The following is a 16,011-nucleotide window of genomic DNA, read 5'->3' on the forward strand; positions in this document are numbered from 1 at the left end:
TAGACATTTTTGGCTGTGTAACTTAAATTCCGCCAGCGCAAGGCGTTCCTCTTTTCATGGGGGCGATTCCCATTTAAATTAGGCGCGCTCCCGCGCCGGCCGTACTGCGCATGCTCGTGATGTCATTTTCCCGACGTGCATAGCGCAAAATTACGTTACGCCAAGCTTTGTGGATTGCGACGGGTCAATAAAGTTGCGTCGGGGGAAAAAAAAAAAGATACGGCGAAAAAAAAAAATTCAAAACAAAAAAAAAATCGCGTCGCTGGACAGAAGGGTCTGCTTTTACATGGTGTAAACAGTTTACACTTTGTAAAAGTAGCCCTAATTTTGCGTTTGCAAACTAAAACTTAAGGAGAAAAAACGAAGCGTAAAAGCTTTGTGGATCTCCGTAAGTGCTAATTTGCATACCCGAGGCGGCATTTCGACACGAAATGCCCCCAGCAGCGGCTGCGGTACTGCATCCTAAGATCCGGCAGTGTAAGTCCCTTACACATGTCGGATCTTCTCCCTAACTATGGAAAACTGATTCTGTGGATCAGTTCCATAGTTAGGGACAGGGATACGACGGAGTAATAGCAGTTACGCCGGCGTATCCCTTTTGAGGATCTGGCCCTATGTTTTTAGTTCCATTTAGTCATTTAGACCAACAATCATTTTAGTCATCTAATATCTAAGCACTGCCACCGATTCCCAACTCCCCGCCAGCACTGCCACCGATTCCCAACTCCCCGCCAGCACTGCCACCGATTCCCCAACTCCCCCGCCAGCACTGCCACCGACCCCCAACTCCCCCGCCAGCACTGCCACCGATCCCATTAAAATGGTATTTTTTTTTTTAATCTGCTCCACCCCCAGCCGCTATTCTTGCCTAGGCAAGAATAACATCTTCACTTCTCTGAAGCCTTCTGGGCACATTGCATATCCCAGGATGCTTCCCTTTCCATTGACAGCGGCAGGAGGAAAACAGGCCTGGCACATCATCAGGGGGCTGGGCAGGGCCGATCCTAGGCAGGGTGCTTTGCACACAGGCGCCTGAGGAGGTGGGAGGGACGAAGTGGCAGAGTTCTCCCCTCCCTCCTTCTCTCCTTGTTTGTGTCCGTCTTCTAGAACTAGTGTTCTGAGCATAGGTGTGTGTCCGTCCAGAACTCAGAACTGATGTGTCTCTGACCATCTCCTGTATCATGTCTGCAGTCTCTGACCGTCTCCTGTATCACGTCTGCAGTCTCCGACCGTCTCCTGTATCACGTCTGCAGTCTCCGACCGTCTCCTGTATCACGTCTGCAGTCTCCGACCGTCTCCTGTATCACGTCTGCAGTCTCCGACCGTCTCCTGTATCACGTCTGCAGTCTCCGACCGTCTCCTGTATCACGTCTGCAGTCTCTGACCATCTCCTGTATCATGTCTGTAGTATGTCTGGGGCTCTTTCCAACAGACTCTCTAACACAGGGATCTGCAATTAGCGGACCTCCAGCTGTTGCAAAACTACAAGTCCCATCATGCCTCTGCCTCTGGGTGTCATGCTTGTGGCTGTCAGAGTCTTGCTATGCCTAATGGGACTTGTAGTTCTGCAACAGCTGGAGGTCCGCTAATTGCATATCCCTGCGAGAAGCTCTCTCTGTGTCCATCATAGAGGCCCCCTCCAGGTCCCAATAAAGTACTCTGCTTCTCTTCCTGTATTTTGTTTATTGTTAAGAGATCATGTAAGGATCCCAGGGTAATGAAGACTTCATGGGGGAGCATCTCTGTGGTTGAGTCATTGCCATAGAAACATTTTTAAAAGGGGAGGAGTTAGTAAAATGACCACGCCCATGTGGGGGCGCCAGAAATATTTCTGCACCCAGGCGCCTGTTGCCCTAGGATCGGCCCTGGGGCTGGGTTGCCAGAACCAGGAGGAGGCACCTCACACCTAATGGCGTGGCGGATCACAGCAGGGCTACACTGGATCCACAGTGCAGGTAAGTATGTGAGTTGAAGACCACCTTGGCTAACAATCGGAAGGGTGTCATTAAGAGAGGAAAAAAAAGGAGTGACATTCCTAAGCAGATTTCTGTTTTTATTTATTAGCATTAAAAGTCTTGAATGTGGACCCCACGAAGGAGCAGATCACTCTGGTCCTGGCAGAAGATGGGACAATTGTGCAAGATGACGACTATTTTCTCTGTTTACCTCAAGACACAGAGTTCCTGATTCTGCAAGGAAACAAGAAATGGGCTCCAACCTCTGTAGGTATGTGATTATATATTATTATTATTATTTTTTTTTTTTTAAAGCTAAAAAAAAAAGTGTGCATAAATGTGTGATGAGGGGGTCCTGCTGTGACATTTCCTCAGATGGAGGCACTGCATGGCTGGCCCGGGAGTCGGTGGAGCTGGATGACGTTGATGGCCCTGGAATACCAAGGTGGAAGGTATTGGCTGCACAGCTGAGGGAGAACCTGTCTAACATCATTCTGTTTGCAGAGTCAGACTTTCAGGTATGTAGAACACTGAATGATCTTTCCTGCTTTGTGAAAACAAGCCGTGTGTCTGTCTACATCAGAAGACAACTTTCGGTCAGGAGAGTTGATTTTGCCAAGGTTCAATTTACTTGCTTCCTGTTTTTATTATACACTTTCTTTGCTCTGGACAGCAAGAGAAAGGCGAAATGCAAGCTGTCTTCTTTTTCCGTTAAAAAAAAAAAATACATTGTTGTCAAAAGTATTGGGACACCTGCCTTTACACACACTTGAACTTTAATGGCATCCCAGTCTTAGTCCGTAGGGTTCAATAATGATTTGGCCCACCCTTTGCAGCTATAACAGCTTCAACTCTTCTGGGAAGGCTGTCCACAAGGTTTAGGAGTGTCTATGGGAATGTTTGACTCTTCTTCCAGAAGAGCATTTGTGAGGTCAGGCACTGATGTTGGACGGGAAGGCCTGGCTCACAGTGTCCGCTCAAATTCATCCCAAAGGTGTTCTATTGGGTTGAGGTCAGGACTCGCTCATCCCATGTCTTTATGGACCTTGCTTTGTGCACTGGTTCAAATCTCTTGGTGGAGGGGGGGATTATGGTGAGGTTGTTTTTCGGGGGTTGGGCTTGGCCCCTTAGTTCCAGTGAAGGGAACTCTTAAGACGTCAGCATACCAAGACAGTTTGGACAATTTCATGCTCCCAACTTTGTGAAGCAGTGCACAAAGCAAGGTCCATAAAGACATGGATGAGTGAGTTTGGGGTGGAGGAACTTGACTGTCCTGACCTCAACCCGATAGAACACCTTTGGGATGAATTAAAGTGGAGACTGCGAGCCAGGCCTTCCCGTCCACTAGAGCCTGACCTCACAAATGCGCTTCTGGAAGAATAGTAAAACATTTCCATAGACACTCCTAAACCTTATAACGGCCTTCCCAGAAGAGCTGAATCTGTTATAGCTGCAAAGGGTGGGCCAACTCAATATTGAACCCTAAGGACTAAGACTGGGATGCCATTAGAGTGTGTGTGTGTGTACAGGCAGTCCCAATACTTTTGGTAATATAGTGTGTATGTATATGTGTGTGTGTGTGTGTGTGTGTATACATACACACACACACACACACAGTTATGGGTGGCCAAGGCTCATTGATGCATATGTGAAGTGAAGGCTGGTCTGTGTAATCCAATAGAAGAGCTACTGGAACTCAAATTGCTAAAACAAAAGTTAATTCTGGGTCTTCTAGAAACAAACAGAGCATCAGAGTTTGTGTATGGGGCTGCGCAGACATCCTGACCCGTGTCCACAGCCAAAAGTGCCTACAATGGTCATGTGAGCATCAGAACTGGGTCACAGAACAATAGAAGGTGGCCTGGTCTGATGAATCACATTTTCATCATGTGCATTGACTGTGTGTGTGTGTGTCACTTACCTGGGGAAGAGGTGACACCAATATCCAATATAAGAAGAATGCAAGCTGACGGAGGCAGTGTGATTTAAGTAGCAGGATCTGCTACTGATAGCTTAGTGACAGACACCACTGCATACCTTCCGAGGTCTAGTGGTATCCAGGCCTCAATGGGCGCAAACTATTTTTAACTGTACTGTTTTTGATAGAATAAGGAAGGTTTAAAATTAATTTATTCATTCCTATTTCCCATTAGGGAGAATTTCTTTTAATTTCCTGAACTGGAAGCATGGGGGGTGGGCTCCCCTCTCTGATAGCTGTCACCTGAACAGGCGTTAATATTAAGGGGTTTCCCTCTCTCCTCCTGTTCAGGTGACAATATGTGGCAGTTAACTTTCCCATAACTTTCTGTCTCTGTGACAGTGTTCACCAGGACAAACAGAAAAGGGAATTGACCCAGAGGGATCATATAGGACAATAAAAAGGGGACAGGGGATCTAACCCTTCTACCCTCTATTCCACACTTAAAGGGGAAGTAGGGCCAAAGCTCTTTTTGGATGTACTTCTAGGGATCATAGGAGTGCAGCTCATTCTTGAAAACCACCCAGATTGCAAAGTCCAGGAATCAAAATAGAGAAACGGATATCGCCGCTGCAGGCAGGTCAAATGAAGGTAAAAGCCTCTCCTCCAGATTAGAAGCCCCAGGTGCTGGCAATGCATGTAACAATGCAAATGGGAAGAAATTCGGGACAGCCGCACTCCCAAAAAAGTTTTTGCCTTTATTCAAAAAATGGATTCAAAAATACATGCCCACAGCAAATCAGAATTGACAGAAGAACTGACGCGTTTCACACTAACAGTTCTTAGTCATGACTATGCACTGTGTGAAACGCGTCAGCTCTTCTGTCCATTCTGATCTGCTGTGGCATGTATTTTTGAATCCTTTTTTTGTCTTTATTTAAAAAAAAAAAACTTTATTTGGAGTGCGGCTGTCCAGAATTTCTTCCCATTTGCAGATGCCCGGACTGGCTCAGCCTCTTGTGGTTACCCTGGCCCGGCACTCCAGTGAGTGCTGGAGAGGCAGAGCAGAGAGCCGGTGATTGATAGTCGCCACTCTCTGCTCATTGAAGACCAAGAACCGAGCAATCCGCAGTCTTTGAGATGGCGAGAAACAAATGATTGATCATTGTATATGGACTAAGGGGAATGTTGGGGGAAGGGCAAGTTTTCGCAAATTTTATAGGTTATCACTGAAGGTACCTATAGTTGATCATGTACCCTGTTGGGTTTTGTTGCTGTAACTGACATGCATGTCTGTAAATTGGTAGGGAAAGGACTGGGAAAGGGTAATAGCCTAAGAAAAGCCATTTAAAAAGAGGTTACCCGTAGCAACAAATAATGATCTTCACCAAAGTATGATACAACTTAAATTCTAGTATCAAAAACATTGGAAAGTGCAGTTATTTAGAACTTGATGACACAAAAAATAGAATCATTTAAAAACATGAATCATCATGGACATAAATAACTAACAGGACTAACTTGTTACAAAACATAAACCCAGCACCAGTCCGGATGTAAATGGTTCAGCCACAGGTTATAGGCACACCATCCAATATGGTTCATGAATTATTTGGCAAAATTGTTGAAAGAAGGAAAGTATATGCATCAAATAACTTGGTTTGATAACCCCTTCTTTAGCTGAGCCAATGGGTGCTTTTACTAGTGGCCGAACCCAGTGCGTGAGAGGGAGAGAAAGAAAGAGCTGTCTGGATTGGCCAAAAATTATATTAGGATATCCTGGTTGGTTAATATCAAAGTAGGGACCATAGGCATGCGTTGTTTAGATTGTTATTGGTTAGTATTCCTGAAAGCGCTATAATGAGCTGGAAATAGTGAGGCTATTCAAATAAAAGGTCATAAACATTGCATGGAGGCTGTCCTAGCTATGAGTATCCTATTGGATCCATAGGTATCCAGTAATCATAAATAACCTTTTGTGTCATCAAGTTCTAAATAACTGCACTTTCCAATGTTTTTGATACTAGAATAAATTTAAGTTGTATCATACTTTGATGAAGATCATTATTTGTTGCTACGGGTAACCTCTTTTTAAATAGTCTTTTCTTAGGCTATTTCCCTTTTCCAGTCCTTTCCCTACCAATTTACAGAGATTGATCATTGTAGACGGAAGTCACAACCTCTCCCCTCCCCACCCTCCTTTCCGGTAAATGAAAACTGCTCCAGGTGAGTGAGTCCAGGTGTGGCTAGGTGAGGTGCACGCCCCGGCTCGCCTGCCACAATTAGCCAGAAATTAGCTAGATATAGACGATGGCTGCACTCCAAAATGAAGAAAGTCCATTTATTGAAAATAGTAAGGTGTAAAATCGCACATCACAGGTACTACAACATACAGGGATATACAGGGAGTGCAGAATTATTAGGCAAGTTGTATTTTTGAGGATTAATTGTATTATTGAACAACAACCATGTTCTCAATGAACCCAAAAAACTCATTAATATCAAAGCTGAATATTTTTGGAAGTAGTTTTTAGTTTGTTTTTAGTTTTAGCTATTTTCGGGGGATATCTGTGTGTGCAGGTGACTATTACTGTGCATAATTATTAGGCAACTTAACAAAAAAAAATATATACCCATTTCAATTATTTATTTTTACCAGTGAAACCAATATAACATCTCAACATTCACAAATATACATTTCTGACATTCAAAAACAAAACAAAAATAAATCAGTGACCAATATAGCCACCTTTCTTTGCATGGACACTCAAAAGCCTGCCATCCATGGATTCTGTCAGTGTTTTGATCTGTTCACCATCAACATTGCGTGCAGCAGCAACCACAGCCTCCCAGACACTGTTCAGAGAGGTGTACTGTTTTCCCTCCTTGTAAATCTCACATTTGATGATGGACCACAGGTTCTCAATGGGGTTCAGATCAGGTGAACAAGGAGGCCATGTCATTAGTTTTTCTTCTTTTATACCCTTTCTTGCCAGCCACGCTGTGGAGTACTTGGACGCGTGTGATGGAGCATTGTCCTGCATGAAAATCATGTTTTTCTTGAAGGATGGTGACTTCTTCCTGTACCACTGCTTGAAGAAGGTGTCTTCCAGAAACTGGCAGTAGGACTGGGAGTTGAGCTTGACTCCATCCTCAACCCGAAAAGGCCCCACAAGCTCATCTTTGATGATACCAGCCCAAACCAGTACTCCACCACCACCTTGCTGGCGTCTGAGTCGGACTGGAGCTCTCTGCCCTTTACCAATCCAGCCACGGGCTCTTCCATCTGGCCCATCAAGACTCGCTCTCATTTCAGCAGTCCATAAAACCTTAGAAAAATCAGTCTTGAGATATTTCTTGGCCCAGTCTTGACGTTTCAGCTTGTGTGTCTTGTTCAGTGGTGGTCGTCTTTCAGCCTTTCTTACCTTGGCCATGTCTCTGAGTATTGCACACCTTGTGCTTTTGGGCACTCCAGTGATGTTGCAGCTCTAAAAATGGCCAAACTGGTGGCAAGTGGCATCTTGGCAGCTGCACGCTTGACTTTTCTCAGTTCATGGGCAGTTATTTTGCGCCTTGGTTTTTCCACACGCTTCTTGCGACCCTGTTGACTATTTTGAATGAAACGCTTGATTGTTCGATGATCACGCTTCAGAAGCTTTGCAATTTTAAGAGTGCTGCATCCCTCTGCAAGATAGCTCACTATTTTTTACTTTTCTGAGCCTGTCAAGTCCTTCTTTTCACCCATTTTGCCAAAGGAAAGGAAGTTGCCTAATAATTATGCACACCTGATATAGGGTGTTGATGTCATTAGACCACACCCCTTCTCATTACAGAGATGTACATCACCTAATATGCTTAATTGGTAGTAGGCTTTCGAGCCTATACAGCTTGGAGTAAGACAACATGCATAAAGAGGATGATGTGGTCAAAATACTAATTTGCCTAATAATTCTGCACTCCCTGTACAATGTAATACTGACATATAATAACACACATAGGTTGGACTTGTCTTTTTTTTCAACCTCACCTACTATGTAACATCAGAGGGTGACAATGGTTGACGCGTTTCAAACAGCTAACTATGCGTACTCATAACCCCTAACTTTTACAGCTGCAAAAATAAGTGTTGTAAAATGGTAGCTTGTTGTAAACTGTAACATGAAAAACGTTATCGGCTAACATGACCAACCTTCTTCTGGAGATGACTGCTTGCCTGAATCTGGTCTCAGTATTTTGAGTGGCTGTTCCAAATATGTAGAAGTTTCTAACTAATGTTGCTGGGTATATGCTAGTTGTGAATCAACAAAGATACTGAACCAGTGTGACAGCAAGGCGCATAATTTTTTTCATCCTTTTATCTGTACTTTTTGTAGACGCTAATAGATGTAAAAACAGAGGACCTCAGCATAGCGGTGGCCATGCCGCTCAAAAAGACCGAAATGCTGCAGGATACACTTCAAGGGCTTCTGGACCGCCGGGAAGAGGAGCGTCAGTCCAAGGAGCTTCTACAGCTGTATCTGGAGGCTGTGGGGAAGGATGATGTAGATGGCACCCGGCTTCCAGGTGAGCGGATGGAGCAGATAATACCACATGGTGCTCAAAATATAACCTCTTGCCGCTAAAATAACGCATGTGTGCAAGTGGCAAGGTGGATGGGTTTTAATGCCTACATGCTGCACATATGCGTCCATGAGTGGCGGAGCTTTCTCTGCTAAAAGTGTGCTTACTACACACTCCCAGCCTAGTCAACGAGCTGTCAAAGTCCTCTTTGTTTTCAATAAATTTTTATTGATTTTTTTTTTTTTTCTTAATTGCAATTTTTTTTACAATAAAACAAGATTCTATTACATTATATACCTATTCCTGCTCAATGTATAGAATCTGATCAATCACCTTTATCAAAAATTCCTTATATGTCTCCATATATTCTACTATGTTACATTCCCATTCCTTTCACACCGTCAACCATAAAAAAAAAAAAAAGAACCCTAACCCCTCTATTCTCTTCCTTTCCTTATACTCATTTTATGTTTACTTTATATTAACCCTTCTCGTTCTTCCTATTTTTCTACTTATAAATATTCTGTTTGGGAGGCGAAAAATTCATCCAATTTTTGCCATAATTCTGGCATTTGACTATTTATGTATCCTTCTTCTCTTATCTGTCTCTCAATATATTGTATTTCGTTCACTTCACATATCCAATCTACTATACTTGGGCTTTTATTTTCTCTCCAGTTGCGGGCTATTATTATTCTAGCTGCTAATGTCATATGATGAAAAATGTCCTTAAGGGCCCTTTCACACGGGCCAAGCAGTAATGATCCGCTCCGTGTGTCCGCAAAAGCTCAGCGGGGATCCTCCGTAAAATCCCCGCTGAGCTGGCAGCTGACAGGGCGGTCCCCGCACACTGTGCAGGGACCGCCCTGTCTTTTCTCCACTCCCCTATGGGGGATCGGATGAACACGGACCGTATGTCCTTGTTCATCCGATCCCATCCGGCAGATGTAAGAAAAATAGGATTTTCTTCCGTCCGCAAATGCGGATCTTTGCGGAGATGGACAATTACGGGTGTCAGCGGATGGTCATCCGCTGACACCCGTAATCACATAGGGACCCATGTATGTCCCGTTTTCATCCGCAACAGATGGATGAAAATGCGGACATACGGTCCGTACGTGTGAAAGGGCCCTAATACTCTTTATTGATTCTAACATCAGGGATACAATAAGGTATCTATATTTAGATTCCTCTCTATTCCTGACACTTTTTCATATATTGTTTTCCAGAATTCAGAAGTCCACTTTGGTCCATACCAGCGATCGGGAGTTGTCAGCTTCGGGTCTTTATCACGTGACCACCAATCGGTGGTCACGTGATTGGCCAATCCTTTGCAACCTCCACCTCCTCAAGTGTATAGAATCTATTAAAGGGCTGGCTGGGAAAGGGGTTAAAGAATAGCCCTCAGTTGAGAGGATGGAGCAGACCATACCTGGTGTGCTAAATTAAAATGAAACTACTGTATTGTTTTCGGCAAGTATGCATTTTTTTGAATCAATATTCTCCCCGGAGTGATTTTTGATGTAATGTTTGTGTATTCACCCTAGAAAATGCCCACATGTGATGCTGAGCCTTCATGATTAAAGGGTCTTGCTTGTCTTTAATTTTCATGATGGTTCCTTAAAGTGGAAGTCCGCTGTCGGGTGCTACCCTTATCTGCAGCGGCACCCGGCAGTGTAGCCTTTCGACTTTACGCAGGGAACCCTACTGCGCATGCGTGAGGCCTGCTCCTCTCTCTTACTGGCCTGGCAACAGGGAAAGGAGGGGGAGTAGGGAGCCCCAGCCATGACGTCAATATCCACAGCTGAGGCTCCCAGAAGTTAAAAGGATACCTGTCAAAGATGGGTATCCTCTGTGTGTGTGTGTGTGTGTGTGTGTGTGTGGACGAAAATGCTGTAGATGGCAATAAGAACCTGACAGGGGTTCTAACCTTCCACTCCTCTAACCATGGCTAGAAAAAATGTTTTCCACCCTCACAGATGTTTATCTGTCCCCCTTCCCTTCCTTTAAATGTCTGTCTGTTCTTTCCAAAGGGGCATCACAGAATAAAGCTGAAGCAGATAATGAGGCGGAAGGGGCAAGCCAAAAAACTCAGCTCCCAAGCCAAGTACTTCGAATATTAAAGGACAAGAAAATGCCACATCTCAGCTTATCAAATGAACAGCTGGAAGTGAGTATGGTGTTTGAAAGTGATGATTTGCAGCAAGATCTGGGCAGCACAGAGGACAAACTGACTAATGATGTTACAGCCTGAATGTATAATTATTACAGTAGAACTGTGGCCAGGCTCAATTATATGCATATTTTTTAAGAAAGAACTGGACAGGCAGAGGGTATAGCACTAGTTGTCTGTGGTCTCCCTACAGTTGATCTTTTACCAATTCTGACTTACTCTCTGTGTGGGGGCAACCATATTGGTAGAGGCAGGGCTTTGCTTCCTTATCTCAGAGCCTCCAGCAAAGAGAACATTGAGCAGCACAGTAGTAGTGCAATCTCGCCTAATATCGCCTGAGACTAACCGATCAAAATCACTGTATGCGTCAAGCTCTTCCGATATATGGCTATACGGTTGTAGGCATAAGAGTGCCCTAGACACACTTGCATACCTGGAAGTGCCCTGCTATTTTTTTTTTTTTTGACGCACAAAAGGGTAAGTTTTTCAGGGTTTTGCTTATTGACAAAGTGAGAGTAAACTCCTATCTCTGACTTTTACTTATAGGTAAGCCTGTACTAAGGCTCTGTGGCGGCTGGTGCACCAAATTTTTTGGGGGCGCAAAAAAATGGGGGGGGGATCTATTACAGCCTCACTGTGCCCGTCAATTGTCGCCACTGTGCCCATGAAACGCAGCCACTGTGCCATCAATTGCCGCCAGTTTGCCCCCTCAAATACCGCCAGTATCCCCCACACCCCGCCTGGCACTTACCTTTCTCGGGTCAGCCATCCTCCTCCACGTTCCCTCAAAGTCTTCTCCCACCCTCGATGTCGCTTCAGCCAATTTGGTGACCGGGAACCAGTCCCGGTGAAGCTGATTGGCTGAGACACGTGTCAGTGTTAACCAGGAAACGCACACCCTGTGTGCCCTCTGGTTAACCATTTTGAAGCGGATAAGAGCCCGCTGGCTCTGATAGACACTTCCAAAACACACCCACCACTGTTTTTCAGTTGGCCGGTGCTCAACAGGGGGCAGGCCACCTGAATAGTGGGCGGTAGCGGCGACAATACATAGATTCATGCAATGCATCAATCTATGTATTGTTGAGTGACGATGCAGGAGAGAGGGGGCGGCGCTCCTGTGCCCGCTATGGACGTACCACCACTGCTAAGGCTTACCTATAGGTACTGTAAATCTCTCCTAAACGTGCACCGTTTAGGAGATATTTACTGTACATGCAGCCGGTGACCTCATTGGAGCATGCACTCTGATGGAACGACCACATAGGCCGTTCCATCAGAGTCCAGCCCTGTCTCCCACGCACATGTGTGGGAGTGATGTCGTCATCGCGGATCTGGCCAGTTATGCGGCTGGAGTCCGTGAACCCGGAAGGAAGACCGGGTGAGGATGGGAGTGCCTGCAGCCGTGACAAGGTGGCTTCATTTTCAAGTAAGTTTAACATAATGTGCTAGTGTGCGATGCATACCTTGCAGGTTGGGGACGGGGGACGCACGATTTCAACATTTTCCTTTTTTTTTATTTTTAACATTTGTAGTGCAAAAAAAAAAAAAAACAGTAGATACAATATCACAAAAAGACAGCTCTATTTGTGGGGGAGACAACAATTTTGTTTGGGTACAGTGTCGCATGACCGCGTAGTTGTCATTCAAAACATTCTGAAAATTGCACTGAGCAGGAAAAGGGGGGGAGGGGGTAGTGCCCTGTATAGAAGTGGTTGATATACACTTATTGAAAAAAAAATTATATATATATATATATATATATATATATATATATATATATATATATATATATATATATATATATATATATATATATATATATATATATATTAGATCTCTTTTTATATCCAAAGACATGTAGTGGAATACATGTTGGCTTAAATTTTATGAAGAAATTGGATTTGTTTGGATATGTTTTGAGTAGAATATATATATATATATATATATATATATATATATATATATATATATATATTCATTTGTTTTTGCATAATAAAGAATAAACCCAGTGGTGATCAAATGCCAAAGGAAAAAATCTCTATTTGTGTGTGGGGGGGGAAAAAAAATGATAAAAATCTTCCAGAGATGAAGTGGTTAATCCCAGCCTTTCCTTTCTCCAGGCTGTTTGCGCTCAGGACCCGGGCACCTTATCAGCAGACTTGAACTGCAGTTTGCAGGATGCCCAGCAGATGCAGACGGTGTGCCAGGAACAGCTAGATATGCGTTACGAGCAAGTGCAATGTCTGAACTCTCTGGCAAACAAATCTCAGAACAAGAGGAAACATCTTCCCTGAGGCACTGGGTGGAGGAAACCAGAGCGAGGTCACACGTGAGGTGTAAAGGTCGGGTGTGACACGGCTTATAAAGTGCCAGTTAACCAACATGCCCCTGCAAGACGGGTCACATGATTCCTTATGAACTGCATCCAATGATTTTACAAGCCTGATACATTTAATGTCAGTCAAAGCTTTTAAAGGAAACTTGGACTTGGTAAAATGTGAAGGCTGCCATTGCTAGTCCTCTCCTGAAATGTGCTCAGTGCCTGGTGCTGATCCAAAGGTTTCATTGGTTTCTGAGTCCGTTATTCAGCAACAAGGAGGCAGATTAGGCGTTCTGCCTGGATTTTCGTTAAAACCAGGGAAGCCGAGGCACTTGGCATTTTCAGCTTTCATATTCCCTTATTACAGATTTAATGTAAAGGTTGCGTGTACTTTAAGGATCAATTCACACCATAGAAATGCAATCTGGATGCGTTCCAGGTGCTTTTTTGCATGTGCGTTCCAGGTACGTTTTTAATGCAGTCCAGTGCTTTTTTTTTATTTTATTTTTTTTATTAACTTTAGATGAGGACAAGTGTGTTCCGGTGCGTTTTTGATGCGTTTTACAGCGTTCCAATGCAGGCAAAATTCAGCATGTTCTACTTTTTTTTTTTCTAGGACTGCAAGCACTGGTGTGAACTATGCCATTGAAACCCATATAACCTACTTTCCATGCGTTTTTGATGCAGGAAAAAAAAACGCACTGGACTGCATGTGGTGTGAACTGGCCCTAAGACAATGTCCACTTATCCTTTTTGCCCGTTGCTGAACCTCTCCTAATTCCCTTCCACTGATTTTTTTTTAAACTTTTAGCTTGACTTGATGGCCACAGCCTTCGATGATTGGTTAGATTTTGACTGCGCCTGTGCTCTACAACCCCCATAGGGGTCGATTTACCAAAGGCAAATTTGTCCCACAGCCTAAAGTGGAACTTTAGTCAAATTAAGTTCTCCTCTGCTTGAAGAATAAGGGCCCTTTCACACGTGCATGCGGACGAACGGACCGTTTATTACAAGTCCGTTTACGGACTTGTCTGCAATCCCATAGGGATACATTACGTTAGCGGATGATGCATCCGCTAACGTCCGTAACGATCCGCGTCCGCAAAGTTCCGCTTTTTCAGATGGAAGAAAACCCTATTTTTCTTCCGTCCGGCGGAACGGATCGGATGAATACGGACACACGGTCTGTATTCATCCGATTCCCCATAGGGGAGAGCGGAGGAGAGACAGGGCGGTCTCTGCACTGTGTGCGGGGACCACCCTGTCCGCCGACAGCTCAGCTGGGATTAACGGAGGAATCCTCGCTGAGCCAAACGGGCTAATGGAGCGGATCAATACGGATCCGCTCCGTGTGAAAGAGCCCTAAGTTCACTTTTTAAATAAATGCAAATTTTTTTGTAGGTAAAAAAAAATTGCATTAATTTTTATTTTTGTTGCAGGAGCCTGTAAAGCAGGGATATTCAATTAGCGGACCTCCAGCTGTTGCAGAACTACAAGTCCCTTGAGGCATAGCAGGACTCTGACAGCCACAAGCATGACACCCAGAGGCAGAGGCATGATGGGACTTGTAGTTTTGCAACAGCTGGAGGTCCGCTAATTGCATATCCCTGCTGTAAAGCATTGCAACATCGCTCAGCAGATCTCCTGCAGATCTGTCAATGTATCTGTGTGCCTGTATATCCCGTACGGGCAAGAAGATACACTCATAAGTGAAGTCACAAATGTTATAGGTTCAAAATGACAGTAAATGGCAATCGCATAGCTAAAATTAAAGCCATTTGGCTAAAAGTGAATACAGTACTACCTTGGATTACAAGCATAATTGGTTCCAGAAGAATGCCTGTAATCCAAAGCACTCATATATCAAAGCATGTTTCCCCATAGAAAATAATGGAAACTCAGATAATCCGTTCCACAGCCACTGCTTGTCTATGCAGTACTGCATGTGGCCAGATGCGCAGGGGGGGCGCTGGAGACACTTGAGAACCGAGTGCCTCAGAGCGGCTCTGGTGCCCCTCTGGTTAAATGCAGTACTGTACACCCCAGAGGCTTGAATTCTGCTTGTCTTGCGAGACAATGCTCGCAAAGCGAGTCAATCGTTTTTGTTTTTTTTTAAACGGCTCGTATTGCGAAACGCTTATAAACCACGTTACTCGCAATCTGAGGGTTCCACTGTCCAGAAGAAGAAATCTCCTTTTGAACAAACAATAGTCCATAGTATATGTCACCAATCTAGTTCTAAACATGTAAAGCAATCCTATCCAATCGAGTGAACCTCCACTAACGGAAAGATTGCAAACTCACCGGATTCAATGGCTGCCATTACAGCAGCATGGAAGCCTCAAACACATTATGGAGATTCCCCTGGAAACATCTCATTGGATCACTGTCATCAAAGATTAAAGAAGGGGATTCGGCTGGAAACAAGCTCGCCCAGAGGGAGTCTAAAGCCACGTACACACGATCGGATTTCCATCGGACAAATCCGTGGAATTTTGTGCGAAGGGTGTTGGGCGTGAACTTGGTATGCATACAGACGGCAGAACTTTTTCAGCCAACATACATGAAACGACGTGGTTTTTCAGCTCTTTAGCGCCAACCTTTGGGCAACTTCTGCTAATGTTGTGCTATGGTTAGCATTGGTTCGGAGCATGCCTGTTTGTACTTTGGATTTTTTTTTTTTTATCCAACGGACTTGTGTACACACGATCAGATAATCCGACAAGACACATTTGTTGTCAAAAATTTGAAAGCATGTTATAAAACGTTTGTTGTCGGAAATTGCGACAACAATTGTCTGATGGAGCATACAAACGGTCGGATTATCCAACAAAACCCTTCCATCACACATTTGTTGTCGGAAAATCCGATCGTGTGTACGGGGCTTTATAGTGTTTGGAGGGTTTATTCCAAAGGTTAAAAGCACATAGTAAGAACATAAAAATACAATTAACATAAAAACGCACATAAGGCTGCTGCTGGCGACCCGGAAACGCTCAGCAGGAAGACGTCAATGCCAGTACCATGCCCTATAGCAGTGGTCATCAACCCTGTCCTGCAGGGCCCACTAACAGGCCAGGTT

General features: G+C 44.2%; 1 protein-coding gene across 1 annotated transcript in view; it reads left to right on the plus strand.

Moving 5' to 3' along the window:
- LOC120915658 (DNA fragmentation factor subunit alpha-like) overlaps positions 1-13,378 on the plus strand; it is a 14,137-nt gene extending 759 nt beyond the window's left edge. The window contains exons 2-6 of the mRNA XM_040326351.1: positions 2,065-2,226; positions 2,331-2,473; positions 8,247-8,436; positions 10,467-10,603; positions 12,730-13,378. Of these exons, the coding sequence (XP_040182285.1) occupies positions 2,065-2,226; positions 2,331-2,473; positions 8,247-8,436; positions 10,467-10,603; positions 12,730-12,903 (806 nt within the window). The 3' untranslated portion in view covers positions 12,904-13,378. The remainder of the gene's footprint in view (positions 1-2,064; positions 2,227-2,330; positions 2,474-8,246; positions 8,437-10,466; positions 10,604-12,729) is intronic.
- The last annotated feature ends 2,633 nt before the right edge of the window (positions 13,379-16,011 follow it).

Source organism: Rana temporaria, chromosome 10 (genome assembly GCF_905171775.1).
Source record: "Rana temporaria chromosome 10, aRanTem1.1, whole genome shotgun sequence".
Taxonomy (NCBI): Eukaryota; Metazoa; Chordata; class Amphibia; order Anura; family Ranidae; genus Rana; species Rana temporaria.